The sequence below is a fragment of the Paramisgurnus dabryanus genome, chromosome 5 (assembly GCF_030506205.2).
Source record: "Paramisgurnus dabryanus chromosome 5, PD_genome_1.1, whole genome shotgun sequence".
Classification (NCBI taxonomy): domain Eukaryota; kingdom Metazoa; phylum Chordata; class Actinopteri; order Cypriniformes; family Cobitidae; genus Paramisgurnus; species Paramisgurnus dabryanus.
Window position 1 is genome coordinate 39774260 of NC_133341.1, and position 26413 is coordinate 39800672.

At 36.3% G+C, this 26413-nt stretch overlaps 1 protein-coding gene across 1 annotated transcript in view; it reads right to left on the reverse strand.

The window, feature by feature from the left end:
- Nucleotides 1-678: 678 nt before the first annotated feature.
- Nucleotides 679-26413, reverse strand: part of man2a1 (mannosidase, alpha, class 2A, member 1) — a 65741-nt gene continuing 40006 nt past the window's right edge. The window contains exons 16-22 of the mRNA XM_065284102.2: nt 24163-24277; nt 17624-17757; nt 12959-13100; nt 10329-10459; nt 7370-7567; nt 6682-6795; nt 679-2498 (exon numbers count right to left, since the gene is read on the reverse strand). Coding sequence (XP_065140174.1) covers nt 2343-2498; nt 6682-6795; nt 7370-7567; nt 10329-10459; nt 12959-13100; nt 17624-17757; nt 24163-24277 — 990 coding nt within the window. The 3' untranslated portion in view covers nt 679-2342. The remainder of the gene's footprint in view (nt 2499-6681; nt 6796-7369; nt 7568-10328; nt 10460-12958; nt 13101-17623; nt 17758-24162; nt 24278-26413) is intronic.

Here is a 26413-nt window from a genome sequence, read left to right on the forward strand (position 1 = left end):
GTGCCATGTCATCTGCTGGTGTTGGTCCACTTTGTTTTCTGAGGTCTAAGGTCAACACAGCCGTATACCAGGATGTTTAAGAGCATTTATGCTTCCTGCTTCTGACCAACTTTATGGAAATGCAGATTTCATTTTCCAACAGGACTTGAGACCTGCACACAATGCCAAAGTACCAGTATCCGGTTTAAGGACCATGGTATCCCTGTTCTTAATTGGCCAGCAAACTCTCCTGACCTTTTTTTCCTGGTATTGTGAAGAGCAAAATCCGATATGCCAGACCCAACCACAATGCTTTTTGTTTCAAAAACATAAAAAAGCTTTTTTTATATATGCATGCGGAAACATTACTGCAAAATTCTGTAAAATATGTTTTAAATATTAGGTAGGGCAAACACAAAGTCACTTATCTGGAAGATCAAATTAGAACTGCTTTCCATTTAATTCTATAAACTCTTAAAAGTAATCCACCAACCAATCAGAGATGACCAATTTGCTAAACATTGCGAAATCATTTTAGATTTTATTCTATTCCAACTCTCAAAATATTTTCAGTGGCAAAGGGAATTAAAAATAATGATTGAAAAAGATGAAAGCAAGAAAATATAATGAAGAGAAAAATGAAGAAAGCATAAAAGGACACAAAACGTATTGTTTGCATAAAGCTGCAGGGAACATAAATAGATATATCAATGTCCCCAAGATAAAACAATGTTTATTTTATCCATAACATTTCATTAAAAGATAAGATTTTAATTGGCAACACTTATAAAAGGATGCATACAGTTTAGAAAGTCAGCTTTTCAAGAAATAAAGGAATGTTCTCACAGGGTATAAAGCATTGAATCCTGATTTACTCCAGTCACAGACCGATCTGGTCTTTAAAGAAGCAGCTTGTTATAAAGACCTGTTGGAATACAGTGATCACGTTTAACTGACAGACTAAACATGCCAGTCAAGATTTAATAAACCGAAAAAATAAAACATGCTGATTCAACTTAACATTATAAAAATCACAGTAGTAAATCAACAAATGACCATCCTTCATTACCGCAAGACTAGAGACCGAGCAAATAAAAACTATACAAAGACACCAAGAATAGAAGACAGTATTGGTCTCAATTCAAGAATAAGATCGACTTAAAGACACAAAACATACAACCTTGACGTAGCAACTGATATACTTAATATCTGAAAGACGTGCATGTTGCTGGGTAAAATTGGGATCTCTTCTGATTCAGTTATTTTATACATCATTTATTGTTTAAAGTAAATACCCACATAATATTTAATCATCCTTCAAAATTTCAGCTTACAAAAATAGACAATTGTTTGCATGAGACAAAAATGTAGCATTGCATAGTTTGATTGTGTTAATGTATAACACACCTACCTGTAAGTGAAAAGATTATTTCCTCGTGAAATCTAAATTATTTGATTAAGCACCCATCACTTAAAACCAAATGTCATTTTTTTTCTTATACTACCTACATTAATATAAATATTTTCTTAATTTCAGACAGCCAAATATATTAAATAAAACATTTTAATCTCTTCTCTGATATTTATCTTCTCTGGGACATTAATGTAAAAAAACACAGGATCACCCACCCAGCTTTGGTGAATTTATGTTGCTACCCAACCTATTTACAATCCTTCAGACTGCATACAAATAAAAAACAAAGCTGACCAATACACGTATACATTGTTAAAACATTGTTTAAGGAAAAGAAAAAGTGAAAAAATAAAATAGTCTTTGTACAATCTTAAGATGCATTACACAACTGGTTTCAATGAATGTGATAAACACTTGCAGTCAATTGCATTGCTGGCAATTATCAAGTTTGGAAAAGTGAAAGAAAACAAACCACGTAACGCCGTCTGGTACGGTAAAAGCTTATATCACATCCACAGTCACCACCTTGTGAGACTAAGGCACAGTTTGGAATAAAAACTTTGGGATAGCAAAACATGAAATAAAATTAATTTACACATCTTTTAAAACAATTTTAAACAACGTTCATATTATGATCAAATAGTCCAAAACTTTTTCTTACTCAATTAATAAAAGGACGAAATGATACAATGACATTCCCAGTGCAAAAGATGTCAACTCTCAACACAGTGAATCCCTCATAGCAATATTCACGTATTACGCTCAGATAACCTGAGAGAGCTACTTGGCAATTCTTGAAGATTTCATATATTGCACCTTGTTGTGAAGTTTAAGGATTTTGTTGACAATCGTTCGCCGAGTCCTTGACTGAAGACGACGACTCCTAGAGGCTCTCGTGTGTAGAACATAAAGTTTAATGAGAATGTGACAGCGGCTATGGTGAAGTGTCTCAGCTGAGCTCCAGGCGGTAAGTCCTGATTTCCATAGGTTTAAGATTGATCTCCTGTGACTCTGCTTCACTTTCTTGTGTGTTGTGCATCAAAGACAGCGAGACAGGAGTGAAGCTTTTCACCTTCAGGTCTGTCAAGAGCTTCTCTAACTTAACCTACAAACATCAAAACACTTTATTAAAGCTTTTACAATGCAACAGTGTGTTTAAATGTGTTACCGTAATGTACTTGGAAATATATCATTCATTTGTAATTTTTTTTTTTTAAATATTAAATATATTTTATAATATTTATATTATATATAATCATACAATAGGAAAATATTGAGATAGAGGATTACATTATATATATATATATATATATATATATATATATATATATATATATATATATATATATATATATATATATATATATATATATATATATATATATATATATATAATAATAACCAAGAAGATAAATCAATTATAATAATACAAATAAACACACTGCAAAAATTTCTTTCTTACTTAGTATTTTTCTAATAATTCTTAAATTAAGATAATTTTATTGATGAGCAAAATCACCTAATAAAATAAGTCTAGTTTTTAGACAAAAAAACCCCCATTAAATTTAAGTGAATTTCAGTGGCGCTGTCCCGTGAGCAGGACACCGGAGTTTACAGCAATATTTTGCATGTAAATGTTTATCTATCACTACAAACTATATATTGTTGGAAAGGTCTAAGGCTCTAGAATACATATTTCAACAGTGTTTTCTAAAATAAATTATGTAGGGAGAGTAATTGATTCAGTTATGAAGAGAGTGTGCCCCAAAACATTTATATCCTGCGAAATGTCACTGTCCCGCTAGCGGGACGGCTACGTTTACTTCAGTGTTTTCCATATGAATTCTTATCCAATCATGACAAACTATATATCATTTGAAAGCTCTAAGGGTGTAGATTTAATTTATCATCACCATTTTGGGAAAAGATTGACATGGTGAGAGCCATTTTCAAAAATGCCACGGTCCACAGGTAAGCCAAATTTGTTTTTAAATATTTCTAACACTAAACCCCTACTTGAAACCTAAAAAATCATGACAAACTATATAACACTGGAAAGCTCTCAGAATGTAGTTTTTATATTTCAAAACCTTTTTTATTAATAATAATGCAGTGACAGTAATTTATTGATTTGTGACAAGAGTATGCAGCAAACCGTTGACACCTAGTGGCCGTTAATGGTAAAACCACTAAAAGTGTGACACAAACCACATTTTTTGTGATTATAACTTGATATACGGATCACAGCTACTCGAGACTTATAGCTTCATGTTTGCATTATTACTTTATTATTATTACTTGCAATATTTCTATTTCTTAAAGAAATTTTTATAGCAGTTTAAATTTGATTTTATTTATTCTATTAAATAATAACTTCACTTCTGTGAAAAACCCTAAAGTGTTTTCTTTAAAACAAGACCAAGATTAGGCTTCTAGACCAAAAAAAGGCCAGAGTTATATTCATTTGAAGGTGTACATCACATTTTCAACCCCGCCAATCAAAAGGGAATTGCGCCACACAAGTAGGGTTGGGTACCGAAATGCGGTGCCATTATGGCACCGAAGCCTATATGGGCGGTACCTACCGGACCGAATCAGAAAACAGATTTCGGTGCCTCATTTCGGTGCCTCTTAATGCATGAACGGTTGACTGAAGTATTTTGCTCTCTGTAGCGCAAAAAGCATAGCCTTATCACAATAGCACAGCACAATCGCTAGTTAAATTATACTGCACTCATATGTAAATAATTTCCTCACTTACAAAATTCACGTGAATGTGAAAGTCGGAAAGATTTGATAATACAGATGATTCAAGTTTGATTTTGTTCATATTTTACATTATTGTAGTTTTATATTGATAAAAAAACGGAAACCAATCATTTGTTTTGAAAAATCTAAGGATCTTAGATTTATTTATGTTATAGGGCGAATAAAATGTTTACCGTCTATTCGTTTTTTTTAAACGTTTTGTTTAATATAAGCGAGTCATTTTACATTTTTATTGTTGTTCTGTTTTAATAAAAAAAAAAAAAATGAACAAATAAGCATTCGTAGTAATGAAAATTATGTCAATTAAATCTTTCATTTGTTTGTGTTTTAACGCAGATACCATCCGTCGAATTCGTTTTATTAATAAACAAGCAATATAAGCAAGTTTGTCATTGGAGCTACTATTTTATTGGAGTTGAGTTTTTCGTTAAGAGTAATAATGAACAAACATTTTTCATTTCATATTTTCATTTAAAATATGCGCTGTGTTTAATAAGTTTAAAATGTGAAAAAATCCTCATCTGCACATCCCTAATAATACAAATCAAACAAATTTTGTAAGAATATATGTCCAGGTTATTTTTATATTCTGACTTAAAAGAACAATTTGGAAAATGAGATCCTCAGAGGAGCGCGTGAATGCCGCAATTGATCTGACAGCAGCTTATTTTATATTTTATATGGTTTATAAAAAAGGGAATATCCCGCACACTATTAACTTGCAAAAAGCTTAATTTTGCAAGTTAATAGTGTGCGGGATATTCCCTTTTTTTATAAATGTTTGGTGGACTTCATTGTCTCTTCATCCAACGCACCTAACCGGAACTAACAGGTGTGCGACATTGTTCTTCTATTAAATATTTTATATGGTAACATTCCTTCAGAGAATTTGCTAAAACGCATTACCTCACTAATGTTTTTATTAGTATTTCGGCTGATATTGGTCTGAGATGGGCCGCGGCAGTCACGAGTGTCAAGTTCATCGGAGACGAGCAGAAAGTGTCAAAACGTGAATGGTTTTACAAGCCGACAAGAAAATATTTTGGGTGAATTCCAAATGCCGTTTTGAGCCATTGAAGGGCACTTCACGAAGAGGATTTCGCATGAACAGTCGATCCAAATAAAGAGAAAAAGACGCTGTATTTTATTGCTCTATTTGCCAAGTGTGTTTAAATAGCCACACTATGAGACACAATTGCGCAACTTTCTCTAGAGTTCAAGAGATCTGATCTTGGAAGGGAATAGGACATAGGGAGGATAACTTTCGATTAGAACTCGCCCTTTATCTTTTTGTGAGCGGCAGCCGCGTAGGCTTTAACCAATCATTGAACAGATTATTAACAACCAATCATAGAACATTTTTCTGAGCTGAAAGTGGAGTGTTCAGAAGAATTTATTTAATTCACAAATCAAAAATTTCATAAAAAAAGAAATCAAGAATGCAGGTCTTAAAAGATGATGGTGCTTTAGGCAAATCATTAATAAACAAATGACAAACAGAGAAGAATTTTCATAGTGTTTTATGCTGTTCTCTCATCTACCATCTTTCTGTGACTCTTTTTTTCAAAGTACCGCTTTAGGCACCGTTTAGGCACCGGAACCGTTTTAAAAGTATCGATTTGGCACCGGTATCGAAAAAAACCCAAACAATACCCATCCCTACACACAAGGAGTTAAAACAAGCATAAAAAACGGCAAAATTTTATGTTTTTTGTCTAAAACTAGACTTATTTTCTTGGGTTGTTTTGCTCATCAAGAAAAAGCATCTTAATTTAAGAATTTTTAGATATTTGTTCTGAAAACAAGACAAAAAAATTAAGTAAAAAAGTCATTTTTGCAGTGCACACACTGCAAAAAATGATTTTTAAGAAAAACTATTCTTAAAATTTTCGTCGTGTTTTCAGTAAAAATATTTAAAAATTCTTAAATTAAGATGCTTTTCTTGATGAGCAAAACGAGCCAAGAAAATAGGTTTAGTTTTTAGACCAAAAATATCAAATCTGCCAATGGGGTAAGAACATTTTTCTTGAATTTAGTGTTTAAGAATTTTTTTTAAGATTTTTTGGTTACCCCCTGGCAGATTTTTTTGCTTGTTTTATGTACAAAATCACTTAAATTCGATATTTTTGGTCTAAAAACTAGACTTATTTTCATGGGTTGTTTTGCTTATCAAGAAAAAGCATCTTAATTAAGAATTTTTTTATATTTTTACTAAAAACAAGACAAAAATACTAAGAAATGTATTCATGAAAATCATTTTTTGCAGTGTGGTGAGGTTATTTACCATCCAGCCCTCAACCTTAAATAAGTTTGACACCCCGCTTTTTAGTGGTATATTGCATACATATTATGCACAACAAATTTTCATTGTTTTACCATAACAGGTTTTCATTTAGTTTAACCAGTTTATTACACCACAAATGTCTAAATATAAGCCCCAAGTTGTTTTAAAATTTGAGGTGCAGTAATAAGACACTTAAAAATATTTGTGTGTGTCTATGGAGCGTGATTTGCTTTACCTTGCCACGTGTGGTTGTACACAATAGGCCAGTGTCCCGATTGGAGAAGCCACAGTCAAAGCCTTTTCTGTGTAGTATCAAAGCAGCTTGCTCGGATGGACCTCCTCCTTCCTCCTGTGAGAGAGATGAGACAGAGCCTCAGGCCGTATAAACACAACACTGTTTCTTCTTAATACTCACACACTGGACCAATTATGGAGCGCTGCCTTTCACCCATCAGCTGCGGCCCAGCACCGCTGCGTGAGTCTCCCATCATAAAGCAAAGACCCTAACATGTCTTTATACAGTCTGATGGAAAGATGCTCCCCGCAAGACCGCTGACTTTTCAAGACTTTCAAACTTAACTTTTGCCTGTTGGTATTCTAATGGTACGGTTAAAGAAAGCGTATGCGTTCAAACAGAAGGCACTTTCTGGGATCAGCGTGCAGTGGTTATTTACATCTGGGATGGCATATTTCTATACTATTCCTTTGAGCCCTGAGCATTTTTGTCATGTATTAAAATATTACTGTTCATACCTGGGGAAAGGGAGCCTGAAATATAATAAAAAGGTCAATGGACTTAATGGCCATCTTAGGAACTGAGCCAGCAGTCCTCAATACACCACCAGCATTCTAATAATGGCCAAAACAGCTTTCAGCTTCCTCTTTCAAATCCTCTCGCAGAAGAAAACATAACCGAAAATTACCTTAGACTGGATTGCACGCAGGTTCACCAGATGAAGGTCACATGGGAAGGAGGTGATCAGAGGGTTGTAGAAGGTAAAGGACGCATCGACTGAGTCTGGACTGGATGCCATGGAGATGAGAGGATGGTTGAGGTACGTGAAAGACATGTGACTCAGTATAGATGCATAGCTGTATGGCGCGCTCTCCTCTTTCTGGGTCTGGGACAGAAATAATGCATATTACCATCAGTGCACAGTGAGGTTATTTCATTCTATCTAAGGCATGCAGGGTAATGTATGGAAGCACACAAATGCATCTAGCCATGCAAGCTCAATTTAGTACATTGTTGCATTGCAGCATGGCTGTAAAAGTTTTAACTTCTATGGTCAGCATACGGGCTGTCAAACGATTAATCGCGATTAATCGCATAGAAAATAAAAGTTTGTATTTGCATATATATGTGTGTGTGTGTGTGTGTGTGTGTGTGTGTGTGTTTGCTGTGTGTAATTATTGTGTATATATATAAATAAACACACAAATACATTTAAGAAAAAAACTTATTTATATACTCTTTCTAAAAATGTATATATAAAACATACTATAATATAAATAAATAAATATCACATGAAATTGTTTCTTAAAGGTGCAGTGTGTAATTTTTAGAAGGATCTCTTGACAGAAATGCAAAATAATATACAAAACTATAATATCCAGGGTGTATAAAGACCTTTTTATAATGAACTGTTATGTTTTTATTACCTTAGAATGAGACGTTTTTATCTACATACAAAGAGGGTCCCCTCACGTGGAAGTCGCCATTTTGTAACGCTATGTTTCTACAGAAGCCCTTAACAGACAAACTTTTTTACTAAGTTGTCTCCGACGATGACATGTTTATCCGGTGGCGGCTACCGTAGCTTTCTCTAAGCGTTTCAAAAGCAAGGGGTGAGCAGTGGACTGAACTGTTGGTTGCAATTCGCAACCTCACTACTAGATGCTGCTAAAATTTACACACTGCACCTTTAAACACATCCATGAATTTGTGTTTATTTATATGTACATACTAATTACACACAGTACACACACACATATTCTGCAAATACAAACCTTTATTTTGTATGCGATTAATCACGATTAATCGTTTGACAGCCCTAGTCAGCGTTCCCTTTCATCAAACCAAAAGATAAAAGGAATCTTCTCAAGCAAGTTAAAGTTAAACTGTCTTATGTTATTAGGTAGTTATCTAAAAAAAACGAAGGTAACTCTACAGGACTGAAGTTTGCCACAGTAACGCAAGATGCCTGTTAAGTACGTACAAAAGGTTAAATCTTTCGCAACACCCTGGCAAAACATTTGCGTATAAATGGTGCAGTTTAATCGTCAGGCATACAGTTCTCTGCACTTAAAAATGTTTGAAAATGCATTTTTACTTCACAGTATGTCTGGATGCATGCACCGATATAATGTTTTTCTCCATTATTCCGTCACCATTTAATGAATGATAACAAAGCATATGCAAACTTTTATAATAACAGCACAAAATTAATTGTACCAAGAAAATAATGGTGAGTATTCTGAATAAGACGTAAACCATAAAAGGCTAATTTAAATAAAATAATTTGAAATATCATGATGCAGATCTTTAAGCTGGAAGTACAGTCCGGATTTTACGCGTATGTCAAGGTCTGCGTACGGTACAAAACTGTACTGTATGGTGGTGTAACAGATCGCAGTTGATTCGTGATCCGTACGGATCACGACCCACGGTTTGGCTCGCATTTGATTCGCGGATTAATACGCAAATTTAAATAGGGAAAGTTTATCATTTGTGAGGGTTTCAAAGGTTTGCAAAGTTAACATTCCAGTGATTTAAACAGTTTAACTGCAAAAAGGCGCTAAAGTGAGCAGTTTACTTTACGCACAAACGCACGTGCGGTTGAATGCGTCCGGTCCAGCTCGAGTCCAAACGTGATCATCCTTCAAACATCAGAACTCTTGATGTGTAAACTTCAGAGAGTTGCGCTACTCTCTCTCATATTAAAATACATTTGGCAAATAGAGCAATGAAAAACAACGTAACGTTTTTATGTGGGACGGCTGTTTATGCTGCGCCGTTTGTAATTTGCCCTCTGTCTGTGTGTGTGCACGCGTTTAAGGGGACTCAGTAGTGCACACACTGAGAGACATGCAGTCTGTGCATATTTGGTCTTAAAGAGACAGTAAGCTCAATTAACCTACGTAAGTCTGTGTCATTAATGTTAATCAAACAACCCAAGACAAAGAGAAAATCACTTCTGAAGCTTTAAAAAATAATAATTACATTTATAATATAATAATTTTATTAATTCAATAAATGCAGTGTTATTATTCAATTGATTTCTGTACCTAATGATTTTAGACTTCACATAATGTGCAACTTTGTTCTTTTTTATAAATGTTTGTAATTTCTTGATTTGTTATTAGATTTTTCCCATACTTTTATTTTTTGCTGATCCGAAAAATGATCTGATCTGTGCCTCAAAAACCGTAATGTGATCCAAACCGTGAGTTTTGTGATCCATTGCACCCCTAGTATTGTACGGTGCAAAACTGTACTGTACGCGCACCACCGGATTTTTATAACGTCGCTAACATTTTACATGTAGGTTGAGCATGCGCATACAGGAGAATACAGTGCGTAGGCCACGAGAGGTAGTGTAATTTGTCGCAATGCGCATGCGTCAAATGTCTGAAGTAAAAAAAAAACCTATGCTTTGCGATGCTGTGCATTCGACTGTGCGCATATGTTCGCGTACACGTAAAAACAGACTATACTCCGACTTTACAAGCACAGCTGGTTAAACTGGATTATCGGGTGATTAATGAATTAGATGCAGGTACAGCGCCCTAAATTGACGCGACTAGTTGAATCTGCTGATTCAGTACAGCATTCATACTGTGTATTTTCAGGTAGCTGACAAGTTTCTCCATCCTGATTACCTCTTCAGAGCTTCGTTTCTCCAGCAGTAGGCGGAAAGAGTTGGCAGTGATCTTATTGTCCAACACTCCCTGACCTAAACCTCGATTATCGTCCTGATTCAGCCTGCGGTCCATTATCACTTCCAGCTGACCTGTGAAATTCACATCAAAAAGCTTCACAAGCAGATTGTATATAGCTCCCAAAGCACTATAATATGCTCACAACAAGCAAAATAAACAAGATCAGGTGCTTAAACGCTGCAAAACAGCCAATATATGCACATCTATACATCAATTGATTTTTATATTACTGCACCAAGTGTATAACTTTATAATATCAAATACTGTATGATTAGGCCATTAAACTACACTAACAATAAAAAGTTCAAAACAAATTCATACATACTCATATTTATATTATATTTATATGTCTTTAAAGGAAAACACCACCATTTTTCAATATTTTACTCTGTTTTTACCTCAACTTAGATGAATTAATACATTACTATCTTTTTTCAATGCGTGCACTTAATCTTTGTACAGCGCGTTGTGAATGTGTTAGCCCCATTCATTCCTTAGGATCCAAACAGGAATGAATTTAAAATACACCAAACACTTCCATGTTTTCCCTTTTTAAAGACTGTTACATGAGTAAGTACACGAGTAAGTATGGTGGCACAAAATAAAAATTTTTAAGCAAATAAAAAATGGAAAGTTGAGGTAAGAACATATGAAAATATTGAAAAACAGTGGTGTTTTCCTTTAAGATGAGAAACTGAGAGTGGACATACGGACATTTCAACATATTATATGAATTATATGGATATATGAAAAACCTAGATGCAAAACCCTCTAAGTGCATCTGACATGATTTCTTGTAAATGAGCATTTTTTTATTCGACTCTTAATGGATTCTGCAAAAAAAAAAAATGTATTTCTGAATGACCTGAGGTCAGTCTCATGCAGATTTGAGGAGAAAGTATTTGAAAACATATAGTACGTGCCGAGAACATTCAGTTAAAATCATTATCGCATTTTTTACGGAGGTGGCATTTAGAGGTTTTTGCATCTAAGCTCCTCATATAATCTATGAAAGAGGTCTCCAACCTTTTTGTAAGCAAGGGCTACCACACTGGGTAAAACAATCTGGAGGGCTACTTTTTGATATAGTCTACTCAAAACATTTTTCTTTTACTTGTTTATTTTATTTTACTTGTTGATATATTTAAGTATTGTTTAAAATGTTAGCATATATAAAAAGCCAAGCTAATATGTAATATGAAAAATATCAAAATTGAGGCTATTTATAGAATGTGCTTTGGCATACGTACGGGCAACCTGGTGGCACCTTGTTGGAGACCACTGATCTACAGTGAGGAAAATAATTATTTGAACACCCTGCTATTTTGCAAGTTCTCCCACTTAGAAATCATGGAGGGGTCTGAAATTGTCATTGTAGATGCATGTTTACTGTGAGAGACATAATAAAAAAATAAAAAATCCAGAAATCACAATGTATGATTTTTTTACTATTTATTTGTATGATACAGCTGCAAATAATATTTGAACACCTGTCTATTAGCTAGAATTCTGACCCTCAAAGACCTGTTAAAATGTCCACCTCCACTATATTTATTATCCTAAATGAGATGCACCTGTTTGAGGACGTTAGCTGCATAAAGACACCTTTCCACCCCATACAATCAGTAAGAATCCAACTCTCAATGATCCTAAGAAAGGTGAGAAATCAGCCCAGAACTACACGGGAGGAGCTGGTCAATGACCTGAAAAGAGCTGGGACCACCGTTTCCAAGGTTACTGTTGGTAATACACTAAGACGTCATGGTTTGAAATCATGCATGGCATGGAAGGTTCCCCTGCTTAAACCAGCACATGTCCAGGCCCGTCTTAAGTTTGCCAATGACCATTTGGATGATCCAGAGGAGTCATGGGAGAAACACGGAGCTAAAACTCTGTGTTTCTCATTGACAGGCCAGAAACCTGACTGATCTAGAGAAGATCTGGGTGGAGGAGTGGGTCAAAATCCCTCCTGCAGTGTGTGCAAAATTGATTTTCGCAGGTGTTTAAATACTTATTTGCAGCTGTATCATACAAATAAATAGTTACAAGATCATACATTGTGATTTCTGGATTTTTTTTCAGATTATGTCTCTCACAGTGGACACAGTTGTCTCTCTACGATGACAATTTCAGACCCCTCCATGATTTCTAAGTGGGATAACTTGCAAAATACCAGGGTGTTCAAATACTTATTTTCCTCACTGTATGATAGTACAATAACTGGCAATTGTGACACAACATCAATATTTTGGCCCAAAATTTAATGATGTATCTAAAAAGTTTTTGGAGTAGGGTATACAGAAATGTCCAATGCACCACTAGCAAAAATCGAGTAAAAGATTTACTTCTTTTAAAATGCTTCAACAACTTTCACTTTTTGTACAAAGGAAAATCCATGTTACAAATTTGCATGCATTTTACTGCTGACCTTGAAATAATGCAGGACTTTAAAGTTTCTTTGTTAGAAATTTTTAAAAATCTTAAAATTTATTTTAAGTTCAAATTTCATTACATCAGACATTTCGCTACTTTTTTGATTTCATAGAAAACATGCATGTGCAGATTCTGACCGCTTTTGAGACTGGCCGTTCCCAATGACTGTGCGGTAAGCAGAGAGAGTCTGGCGCTGGAGTCCTGCAGGTACACCATGCTGGTCATGGGGTAGAAGTTTGCCTGCAGGGGGAGCTTAGCCACGGTTTTCCTCGGCTGCACCTGTAAAAACAGCCCAAGGCACGTTTAGCGCTGCGGGGTTTAAAAACTCCAAACACTCTCGGTTCAGTGCCCTGATAAAGCCGAGTGTAGTCGTGCACGTTTTTATATGAAAAACACTGTCAAATGATAAAGTTTGTGTGTGTGCTAATTAAATGTCCCACTGTTTTATTCATGAGGCATTCGTTTGGAAGTAAAACGCTTAATCCTGGTCAAGGCCAGAGAGACATTATCAGTTAAATGCTGCACTAATATACCAGCATGTCAAAGAAAGTGATATGAACCGACACTTGTTTGTTTTGCTCAGGCCTACATCACACTCTGAACTCTTTTTTTTAATGAGTTATTTGCCAAGAAAAGTGACAAACTGACATATTCATTATGCTTCCCATAAACACAACTAGACTTATAAGTGTTATCAACCAAATTCAAACAAGCCTGTCAAAACCAAATTAAACAGTGACTTCTGATGACTTCTTTAATAATATTACATGTCAGTAAATATATTTATCTATTAATCACATTTATTTAAATAGCTGCAATTCAATGCAGCATGCAAAATCACACTTTATTAACTGCTTTGTTAAAAACTTTACAATATTAAGCACTTTATGGTAGGAAAAACCCTTATTACAGAATTTGAATAGTCAAAAGGCTTGAATAAGTTATTTCTTTATGTAATTAACTAAATTAACAAATTAAATTTACAGTCAACATTACAATAACAATCATTTGTAACATTGTCATTGTCACACTGACACGATCCCATTCATTTGAATGGAAAGCTGGCAATTTCCAGCAACCCAAGCAACAGTAACCGTTGGCGTCAGATGGGACGTGTCCAGCGACACATTAAAGTTGAAAAGATTTAAATTTTGTACAAATGATGAGCGACTTATACAATAGGAGTGAAGTGTTCATCCATCTTTCATCAGTTACTGTAGTGGATGGTTACTCATTTGTTTATAATTAGGAACGCCTCCTAATGATCTCATTGAAAGAGATGGGCGATACACAGCAATAAATTCACTGGTAGTGTTCAAGCAGCATCGAGCTGTTTATAATGTGTGACCCAGTCTGTGAAAACCAAACCTAACACCAGTTATGTTTTATTATCTACTCTTTTCTACATAAAAAATTAAAACATTCTGTGTAGAAAGAAAGACTGAAAGAATAGAAAATATAGAGAAAAAAGATATAAAGAAAAGATAGAAAGGAAAGAAAGAAAGATAGAAAGAAAAGATAGAAAGAATAGAAAGAAAGAAAGAAAGAATAGAAAACATAGAAAGAAAGAAAGACAGAAAGATAGACAGACAGACAGAAAAGTACAAAGACAAATACATAGACAAATAAGAGGAAAGAAAGACAGACAGACAGATAGAAAGATAGATAGATAGATAGATAGATAGATAGAAAGATAGAAAAAAGAAAGATAAAGAGATAGACAGAAAGAAAGACGGACGGACGGACGGACGGACAGACAGACAGACAGACAGACAGACAGACAGACAGAAATATAGACAGAAAGAAAAAAGACAGACAGACAGACAGACAGACAGAAAAAGCAAAGATAAAAAGATAGACAGAAAGACAGACAGAAAGAAGGAGGGACGGACAGACAGACAGAAAGACAGACAGAAAAAGGAAAGATAAAAAGATAGACAGAAATAAAGATAGACAGACAGACAGACAGACAGAAAGAACGAGGGACGGATGGACAGACAGACAGACAGACAGACAGACAGACAGAAAAAGGAAAGATAAAAGATAGACAGAAAGAAAGATAGACAGACAGACAGAAAGCAGGAGGGATGGACGGACGGACGGACAGACAGAAAAAGGAAAGATAAAAAGATAGACAGAAAGAAAGATAGACAGAAAGACAGACAGAAAGAAAGAATGAGGGATGGACGGACATACAGAAAGAAAGACAGACAGACAGACAGAAAAAGGAAAGATAAAAAGATAGACAGAAAGAAAGATAGACAGAAAGACAGACAGAAAGAAGGAGGAACGGACGGACAGACACACAGAAAGAAAGACAGACAGAAAAAGGAAAGATAAAAGATAGACAGAAAAAAAGACAGACAAATAGAAAGAAGGAGGGACGGACGGACGGACGGACGGACGGACGGACGGACGGACGGACAGACAGACAGACAGACAGACAGAAAAAGGAAAGATAAAAAGATAGACAGAAAGAAAGATAGACAGAAAGACAGACAGAAAGAAGGAGGAATGGACGGACGGACGGACAGACAGACAGACAGACAGACAGACAGACAGACAGACAGAAATATAGACAGAAAGAAAAAAGACAGACAGACAGACAGACAGACAGAAAAAGCAAAGATAAAAAGATAGACAGAAAGACAGACAGAAAGAAGGAGGGACGGACAGACAGACAGAAAGACAGACAGAAAAAGGAAAGATAAAAAGATAGACAGAAATAAAGATAGACAGACAGACAGACAGACAGAAAGAACGAGGGACGGATGGACAGACAGACAGACAGACAGACAGACAGACAGAAAAAGGAAAGATAAAAGATAGACAGAAAGAAAGATAGACAGACAGACAGAAAGCAGGAGGGATGGACGGACGGACGGACAGACAGAAAAAGGAAAGATAAAAAGATAGACAGAAAGAAAGATAGACAGAAAGACAGACAGAAAGAAAGAATGAGGGATGGACGGACATACAGAAAGAAAGACAGACAGACAGACAGAAAAAGGAAAGATAAAAAGATAGACAGAAAGAAAGATAGACAGAAAGACAGACAGAAAGAAGGAGGAACGGACGGACAGACACACAGAAAGAAAGACAGACAGAAAAAGGAAAGATAAAAGATAGACAGAAAAAAAGACAGACAAATAGAAAGAAGGAGGGACGGACGGACGGACGGACGGACGGACGGACAGACAGACAGACAGACAGACAGAAAAAGGAAAGATAAAAAGATAGACAGAAAGAAAGATAGACAGAAAGACAGACAGAAAGAAGGAGGAATGGACGGACGGACGGACAGACAGACAGACAGACAGACAGACAGACAGACAGACAGACAGACAGAAAAAGATAGAAAGAAAGACAGACAGAAAAAGAAAAGATAAAAGATAGACAGAAAAAAAGACAGACAGACAGAAAGAAGGAGGGACGGACGGACGGACGGACGGACAGAAAGACAGACAGAAAGACAGACAGAAAAAGGAAAGATAAAAAGATAGACAGAAAGAAAGATAGACAGAAAGACAGACAGAAAGAAGGAGGAACGGACGGACAGACAGACAGAAAGAAAGACAGACAGAAAAAGGAAAGATAAAAGATAGACAGAGAGAAAGATAGACAGACAGACAGAAAGAAAGACAGACAGAAAAAGGAAAGATAAAAGATAGACAGAGAGAAAGATAGACAGACAGACAGAAAGAAGGAGGGACGGACGGACAGACAGACAGACAGACAGACAGAAAAAGGAAAGATAAAAAGATAGACAGAAAGAAAGACGGACGGACAGACAGATAGACAGACAGACAGACAGAAATATAGGCAGAAAGAAAAAAGACAGACAGACAGATAGATAAGTACATAGACAGATAGATAGACACAGACAGACAGACAGAAAAAGGAAAGATAAAAAGATAGACAGATAGATAGACAGACAAACGGACAAACAGACAAACGGACAGACAGAAAGATAGACGGATAGACAAAAAAAGTGTACATTGATTTTTTTTCTCTCACTAAAATATTGGAATCAGAAATCGATAAGAACCGGATTCTATAAGTGGAATTGACATCGTAATCGCTCAAATTAAAACGATAGCCAGCCCTACTCTTGAATAAAGAGTAAGTTGAAGCACAATAAAACACTGCCAATAGACAAAATACTGCCTTATTTATTAGACATCACAGACAGGGTCACATATCGCCTACCCTTGACAATGCACACATGCATAAAAATGCCCAGGCTCACAGTTTCAACTTTAACTCTTTCACCGCCAGCGTTTTTAAAAAAAGTTGCCAGCCAGCGCCAGCGTTTTTCATGATTTTCACCAAAGTTTAATGCCTTCCAGAAAATGTTCTTCTTTAAATAAATAAACATACAATATACCAAATGAAAGAACAGACCCTCTGCTTTAAAAAAAAAAAAAAAACCGTTTCATCCTACCTTTAGTGGTTCTTTTGCAATCAGCTTTTGAATATGGGTAGGTTTTTGCAAAAACACCATATTTTGAGCAAAAAGCAAAAATAATTCCATTTTTGTGACGGACTTTTCATAGAGATCCCATCCAGAGCGATCTTTAAAACAGACACGGACATGCAGCCGCTTGCCATAGGGCAATACTTCCGGTTTTAAAAAGTTGCGGAAGGGCGCCACCTGGTGGATAATAGCGGTATTGCGGAAAGACGGAAAATCTCGTCATTGGCGGGGAAGCGTTTTCTCTTAATTGACGAGATATCTCGTCAATGGCGGGGAAAGAGTTAATGTTGAACAGTAAATGAGGACAAATATATTGAGACTCTACCTGGTAGCCATTGAGGTCGGTAAAGAATCGATTCTTGCTGTTTATATCTGATGTTATCCTCATTGCAATTTCACGGTTGTTTTCACCCCTTATATCTACAGTATTACAGATCTCCACAGACTGGCCCTCCACACCTATGAGAAGAGGAACAGAAAGGTTAAAAATACGCAGAAAGATGATATTTTGAACATCTGTGTCCTCAAACTACTGTTAAAACTTTCACATCATGTTTAAAAAAAAATCATTCCTTGATGGTGTTTCAAACCCACATGCTGCTATTTTTCATAAAGACAAAAAAAACTTTCTATGATTGGTCACTACATTAGGGTCTTTTGAAGCCATACGATAAACTTTGTGTGAAGAACAGCCAGACATTTTGATTATTATATATTGATATTCTTTCCATCAAGCCATCATGTCTTCACGACTTGAGTAAACCAGTGGTCCTCAAACTAGGGGCCGCCAGATGGTACCAGGGAGGGTGCAGGTTTTTAAAAATTTTTTAAAAGATTAATCGCAATTTGTCACATAAAAATGTTTAAGTTTGTGTTTAAATGTTACACACAAATTTAAGAATTTTTTTATTTATGACTATATTGTATTTTGTATTTGTTTATATATAATATAAAATATATCAAAATCAGCATTTAAAGCGAACAGTTTAGCACGTGTGCTTAAAGTCTAGAATTAGGATGATGATATCCTACACTACACAGGGAATAATATGAATTTTTTCCAGAAAACATCTTGCATAAAATCGATTCAAGCACTTTCAATGACCTGTATCCATGTATGTATATATTCAATAATTTCCCAGGGCTTTGAATTTCTTCCCCCAGATTCACAAACTTTCAAGGATTTAAAGGGGATGGACCCTACAGAAAAATGCTGAAAAAGAACCACTGGAGTAAACAATGACAGACTTTTCCCCTTACGCATTCAATCGATCTGTGTACTGTCTGTATACTACACATTTTCAGAAATTCAGAAGCTAATAAAGATCATTTCCTTATAGAGCGTTGATGAAAAACAATAATGCACAAAACAGCAGTTCATTTACTGTTTGGCATTAAGCTTGCATAATCACATACAATCTGCCAAACTCTATATTTGCCAGCAGTGCTAAATTAGTTTTTCTTTAGTTAAGGAACCTGTTTGTGTGGTTTACTCTCAATGGCGTAATCCTCATGGGAACATAAGCAAATTTACTAAATTAGGGAGAAAACATCTTAACACTTACTCAGACATACCAAATGTAGATTTCTAGTTAGACTAATTAAGCATTTGGGAATAAAATGCAAAGTTGTCCTATTTTTATCATTTAAACAAATCCACACAATCACCATAAACCAGGCAAACAAGGTACAACAGATATTATCAACATGGATGTGTTTTTATTAACGCACATGGAGATGGTAAGCTCAAAATAAATTTGCCAACTTAAATTTTAGTTTGTAGGTTTGTGTCTGAAACATGTTGGTGCTAGTGACAGGGTGTAGTCTGTGCTAAGGGCAAGGTCGTTTCTTAAATTTATTCTGTGGCTTGTTGGTGTCTTGCCATTGGTGTGCCATTACGCAATTCAAGTTTATATTGTTATTGTACATACATGACAACGACTTTATGCAAGTACTGCATGATAGGCCAGAATATTTACAGTAGCTGAAATTAACAGAGTTAGACAAAATAGTAAATAAAGAGAAAAACAAAAATAAATAAATTAATAATAATTTAATAAAAGGCCAAAATGATTGTGTTACATAGAAAGACAGCTTCACAAAACACCAAAGGTCTCCCCAGACCGGAATACCCACAGGGACCCCTGCTTTGTTCTTCTTATGTCGTTTGTAAAGCAAATGTTCATATGAAGTCTTAGGCCCTGTCCCAAATGGCGCACTTCATGTGGACTTTCAGTTTCGTGGCCTTAAATTGCGCGTTCTCGCTTAGTCTACGAGTCCGTAGGGTGTCCCATCTGTCATTTTTACGCTTTGAAGTGTGCTCATCAGCGCCTCCTTTGCCCCCTTGATGCGGTCTTCAGCGAAGCCCGCACTGCAGCAGGCTTCGCGCACTTTGCCAACCCAGAAGTCCTTGCGAAAGGGCAATCAGACCAATCAGGAACGGAAGGGAGGAGTTCACACAGACGGGCAACTTCTCTACCTATTTCCGGTGTGATGCTCGAGTCTGTCCCAAAATATGACTCCGGTGCACCCACGTGGACTCGCATCAAGGGTCCCTATAAAGTCTGGACTACGTGATGTCATCAAAGTGTGGACTCTGAGGAGGACCACAAGTCCGGAGTGTGCCATTTGGGACAGGGCGATTGTCATAACTCACTGAGGTTTTGGGAGTTTTCAAGTGTTTCAAAATGACTTCCCCTTCCTTTATAATATTTAGCATCTGTTACTTGTCACCCAACAGACGAATAACGGTATATTTATTCCATGACATTTGCTCAAAATATCTAAAGTTTGGTGCCATAAAGGCTAAATAATTGTACAATCCCAAATATAATAAATAAAAGTATCTCTATCCTTTTGACGTTTCCAACAAACATCGTTATTTGTCAGTATGCCATTACTTTTTAAGTTTGCAACTTCTGCAATTAAATGAAATGGCGAAAGAACTTGAACCAAGAAAACAGGTCTAGTATTTAGACCAAAAATATCAAATGTAAGTGATTTTGTGCATAAAACAAGCAAAAAAATCTGCCAATGGGGTAAGCAAATTTTTCTTGAATTTAGTGTTTTAGAAAAATGTTCAAGATTTTTTTCCTACCCCATTGGCAGATTTTTTGCTTGTTTTATGCCACAAAACCACTTAAATTTGATATTTTTGGTCTAAAAACTAGACTTGTCTTGAGTCGTTTTGCTCATCAAGAAAAAGCATCTTAATTTAAGAATTTTTAGAAACAAGACAAAAATACTACAATAAATTTTTCTTCATTTCGCGCGCACACGCTTCTGAAGTGCACTCCTTTCCTAAGCACGTGCTCTCTCTCTTTATCCACAGATATCTTAACTTTAACTTTATGCCTCGCCCTTTGCAGTTTAAGTACCGTTGCACAAAAAAGACTGCACGTTGCGTCTTAAGCAATCAATAATAAACCTATTGCGTGCATTTAAAATGTAAGATGCGCCCGATGCTGGTCTTTTTCGACAAAAGAGCTGCAGTTGAAAGTATGGGGCGGCAGTGGTTATGGGGCGGCAGTGGTTCATGTAGGTTGTCTACAAATCGGAAGGTTGGTGGTTCAATGCCCAGCTCCACCTGACCAAGTGTCGAGGTGTCCTTGAGCAAGCAACCTAACCCCAGCTGCTCTAGATGAGCTGGAAGGCGCCTTGCATGGCCATCAGTGTATGAATGGTTGAATGTGAGGCAATATGTAAAGCGCTTGGATGGCCATTGGTCTATGAAAGTGCTATATAAATGCAGTCCATTTACCAGTCCATTTGAACAGAGTGTGTCTAGGTGAAGAGAGATGAGCTACTTTACTATAGCTGTCACAATAATAATCTGATTTCTACAGAGAAATATTTATACATACATTCATAAATATAGAAGAATGATATAATGAGAGAATCCCAGTAAGGCACTATCTTCGTAAAAACTGCTTTGAAACAACATGAGTCACTCTTGCATTGCGGTAGTTTTGCATTAGCCTTGGGACGAGCCCTTTTAGTGCTCTGCATGTAAGATAGACTTGTCCTCACAAAATTTCAGTTTTAACTTGCGGGAGTAACCCAAATCCTCTCCCTATCTTTGTCGTTTTGGTAAAACATGATTGGAGAGACGGGGGTTAAAGTCCGTGAGGCCAACGGTTTCTTTAACTTTTTCAGAAACATACACTGTATCTCACCCACCCAGAAGGTGGGACCCTCTTGATAAAGTCTTGAAAGTTCTTCTGTGTCTGTATCTGTCTCAATTTATATCATGAGATAATTGTCCTTTTAACAATCCATTGAGCCTGCTGTCAGGCTTTTGTCTGGTAAGAAATGTTCACGTCCTTTAAAACCCACAGTAGCACTGATCATTACTGTGACAAAAATTCCTTAAATGAATTTTACTGCAGGGGTCGTTCAACTGGAGGTTTCCTGAGGTTACAATACTGACATTCCTCCGCTGCAACTTTATGAAAGACACATTAAGCCAGTAGCCAATTGTCAAGCAGAACCAAATAGTCTAGGGCACTTTGCAATCCTATCTGCACAAAAACCAGCAACTGAAACAGGACACGACTCTCTGATATGATATGTATATTGAACAACCGCAGTTATCAAATAAATATACAAAATTGGGGGCAAATGTGTGCAAATGATCATATAACAACATATTATATAACTATCCCATGGGGCCATTACACATGCTCAAAGTATGTACATTTGATGACAGAAGAGGGTGATGGCAACCATTGCCAGTTTAATAAAGACTTAATGTAGCATCCTGGCACCTTTAAAGCATGGCACGGTTTCCTAGCAGATTGATAAAAACCTTTGATCTGATTCCCATAATTTGCATACTCATGGTACTCAGGAGCTTGTATGTAAAAAAAGCTTTCATTTTTGTGTGCAATATCCTCAGACGGACAGCAAGCGGGTCTGTGGGCGCTCCGTCTGGGGTTCGGAGCAACGTTCCAACTTTAAAATCCACAATGACAGCAGGGGATGTCACAATTAGCCAATGTTGAAAACTCACCGCATCTCATTTGTGGGGCTGTCACATTCACGGCGTGCAAATAGAAGAGGGCTGATCAATTAGTATAGCTGACATTTCCCACCAACTCACTGTCACATTTTACCGCCTCGTTTTTGCAGCAAGTCAACATAAGCTCATTGACTAACACACAGCCGAGAATAGAAATCAGTTATCGGTTATTGTGTACACGAGCGTTGTGCAGCAAAACTCACAAGTTTTTGTATTTGCATTACAGTTCTTTTCTAGCATGTACATCTCTTACACCCATGCATTACTCTGTCAGCTGACCAGACATCAACTCTCATCACAGTTTCATACCCTTAAGATGATAAAGTGACTGACAAGCCAAAGTTTTCAGAAAATTCTCAGTCATAAGCTTCATTTACACAGTTAGAGCCCCAATGTCCTACCCGACCTTAAAGGTAATGAGTCTAGTAAAACCCAAAATAATTGTGACCCCTTAGAGAAGGCCCCCTATTTGCCCACACCAAAATGTAAAGGCCCCCCACTCACTCAAATTTTTCCAAATAAAATTAAATGGAACTTAGAATGACTAGACAGATGTATATTCGCTACTAAAATGGCCAAAAAACACATCTGGACTTTTGCATGTTTTATCTAATTTAAATGCTTGTTTTGACCAACTTTTACATTTTTTAAAGTCATCTTGAGGCCCCCTTGGAAATCTGCTGATGCCCACCCCTGGTTGGGAAACACTGCCTTACAGCATACCCATCAACATTGTGATTTGAAAATAAGGAAAATTTTCTGAACTGTTTTCTTTATTACACAAGGGACAGAATGAGTACACTGCAAAAAAAAATGGCTCTTATTTAGTAGTTGTCTTGTTTTTAGCACAAATATCTTAAATCAAGATGTATTTTCTTGATGAGCAAAATGACCTTAGAAAATAAGTCTAGTTTGTAGACAAAAATATACAATATAAGTGAATTTGTGCTTAAAACAAGCAAAAAAAAAAAACTTTTCTACTTCTACTATCACAAAATGTCTTACTCATTTTTGCTCATCAAAAAATGCATATTGATAAGGATTTTTTTTAAATATTTGTACTAAAACAAGAAAAAAATATTTAGTACGAAAGTCATTTGTCAAGTATTGTGATAAATGGTGAAGAAGATATTTTGATAAATGATGGTAATCACACAGCTGACGATACCCATTGAATTTCATCGTATTTGTTTTTCCTACTATATGTCCTTCCAGAAAAACAATTTTGTTTGTGATTGTTGCGACAAAAATCCTTGATCTTGCGGCACGTTTTCTTAAAAAAATGCGATGGAATATGCGAGATATTAATGCAATTGTATGCAATGAAATTGCAGGAACACTTTATAACGATCCCATGGCAACAGGGGACATGGCTGCGTTTGAAATCATGCAAGCCCCACATATTTTGCGCACGGAAATCTGCAATTTTTGCTGCGAAAGTGCGGCGTATTTGAAAAAAAATGCGTCCCCCTGCATAAATATGCCGACTTTGGCTGATTATGCGTTGAATCTTGCGATCATGTTTGCGATCATGGAGGGACTGTACTATGAAAGTCAATGGTTACAATTAGCTGTGTGCTTACCATCATTTATCAAAATATCTTCTTTTGTGTTCATCAGAAATAAGACATTTATACAGATTTACAACATGAGGATGAGAAAATAATGCCAGAATTTCAAATTTTGGGTGATTTATCCCTTTTAGTGTGCATCTGATCAGAAGTTCGGTAAATCCAAAACACTTTAATAAGAAAGCTTCATTAAGAATAATTAGTTGGACGTTCAGACAGGCCAGCGACAAATCAATGCTAACAATATGTAGTAAAGAAAGTGAATGCTCTTACCTTGAATGTTGTAGAGTCTAAGAGTGTGTGTAACGTGTGTTAAAGTAGTGGTGACTTCAGAAAACAGGGGCCCTTTAGTGACTCGAATCACAGCCGGCTGAGAGGAAGAGTAAATCTGCAGGAGAAAAAAATCAATGTAAATCCAATCACGCTCAAAAAATCCCCTCGGAGCTTCGCTGGCAAAGAACAAAAAATAGATTCCCTGACAAAATTGCCTAATGTTATGATGAAAGAGTCTGGCTCTTATGAACCTGCATAGTTTTTGTACTAGATAACACAAAGTTATAAGCATTGACCATACCTGCAGTCAGTGAGCAACAATAGGTACGTTTACATGCGACCAAATAATCTGTTTGTGATTGGATTGATGGCTTAATCAGATTGAAAAGCGTTCATGTAATTACCTTAATCAATACAATTGATTCAGGGTCTATAGGATACAAATTTCGATCGTATTAAAAGGGGTGGTATACTCCGATCTGTGATCTGATCATCAAGAGAAAAGTATGCATGCAAACGCATGAATGATATAGATTTTTCTTAATTGGATGCAAAAAAGCCTTGTGCACATGCGCAGAATAACTGTGCTTAAGGTCATGTCTTATATTTACCTCTTATTTATGTATCATATGATTTTCTTCATAGAAACATGCAAGAGAAAGGTGATGGCAACACATTATTAAGGTAATGGGGTCACGTGCTTTAAATTCTGCAGCGTTGATGTGTACTTTCATAACATTACATAAAGCAATAAAATAGTGTTGTGCCTTTCGAAAAGTATGTTTTCTTTGCCTATATTTAAAAGCTATGAAAACTTATTAAAGCAGACATATCATGCTTTTAAATCTGTCCTTTTTACATATAAATCATCTATTTGTGGTCTATGTAAAGCGAAACTGCAATGCTTGGGTCTGAATTCCTCATTATTATAGCCCCACAGGCCCCCTTTCTACCCCTTTTCTGATGTGCATCTGAGAGCAACTCGTTTTGGTACTGTCTTTTTAAATGCACGTCATACCCTGCCCCCTCTCCAGGTTGCAGAGGTGACACTCGGTTAAACTCCACCCCGTTCGGCCATTTTTGTAGTTTTATAGCAGAGATACGATTATCTAGCTGCACAGAAACTTTTTATTTACTCGTTATTCACAAAATGTCAACAACGGAAGACTTGTCCATCCAGCCTTATATGTTCGCGCCAGAGTCGGAAACGGACTGAGAGGAAAATGAAGACGACGAACCTGCAGAACAACGTCTTCATATGGAGGTATCGCAATGGTGTGAGGCTGCAGCCTCCGGAGGTCGCATATCTAGGCTGCATACGTAATCAAGACGGTCTTATTTCAGAATATTAACAATTATAAAGTTGACTATTATTCTTAGTTAATCGTAAGTTGTTGTAATATGCTCATGACTTGCAAATGTGATGCTCAGTTAACTTAAACCAGGCTTGATGCCCAAAAGCGATCTCCGCAGGCTGCAGCCTTCGGAGTGAGAAACAGCACTGCTAAACCATGACCACCGTGTACTTTACTTTTTTACTTTAAATTATAAACTGCTTACCGAAGTGCTCTGCTCGTCGTCTCCAAAGAAAGAAGTAATTGACCCCTCAATCAGACGAAGTCTATCGGCAAATCCTTCTTTATACTGGCGGAGATTGGTGAAGTAGTTATCCTTAAAGTGCCTCGGGCACACAAAAATGACTTTACCCACAGATGTGAGTACATTTCTTACGCTCTCGTAACTTCTGCATCCTTGAGCTTGGACTACAATATCGCAGCGAGAAATATAAAATGGCGGATTGCTCGTAGTGTTGGGCTGGAAGTCGATGTCCTTATTTAGCAGTTCCGCTGCAAATACTGTGACGTAATTGTTCAAAAAACGTAATAGATAATAGAAAAATCAGAACCGGTTGGAAAATATGACCAAAACAGAATATAAAGATATCAACAAAGCACCTGAAGAGACTAATTTCAACTTTTATGTACTTATAAACACTACAAATATACAACAAAATGCATTTAAGAGCCAAGAAAGTGGATTTAGCATGATATGTCTCCTTTAAAACAACTTTCTCCAACTCAACTTTGACTTTGTACATTTATATTTATAAGATAAAGCGTCGACTCGACGAGAGATGCTGTGCGCTGCGTTGCCAAATCCTCTGCTTTTTGGTGGCTTTAAATTTGTGATACTTTTAAACGGAGTTGTTTTTTTTGCGGGTTGAACATGACAGGATTTTGTTGATTAGTTA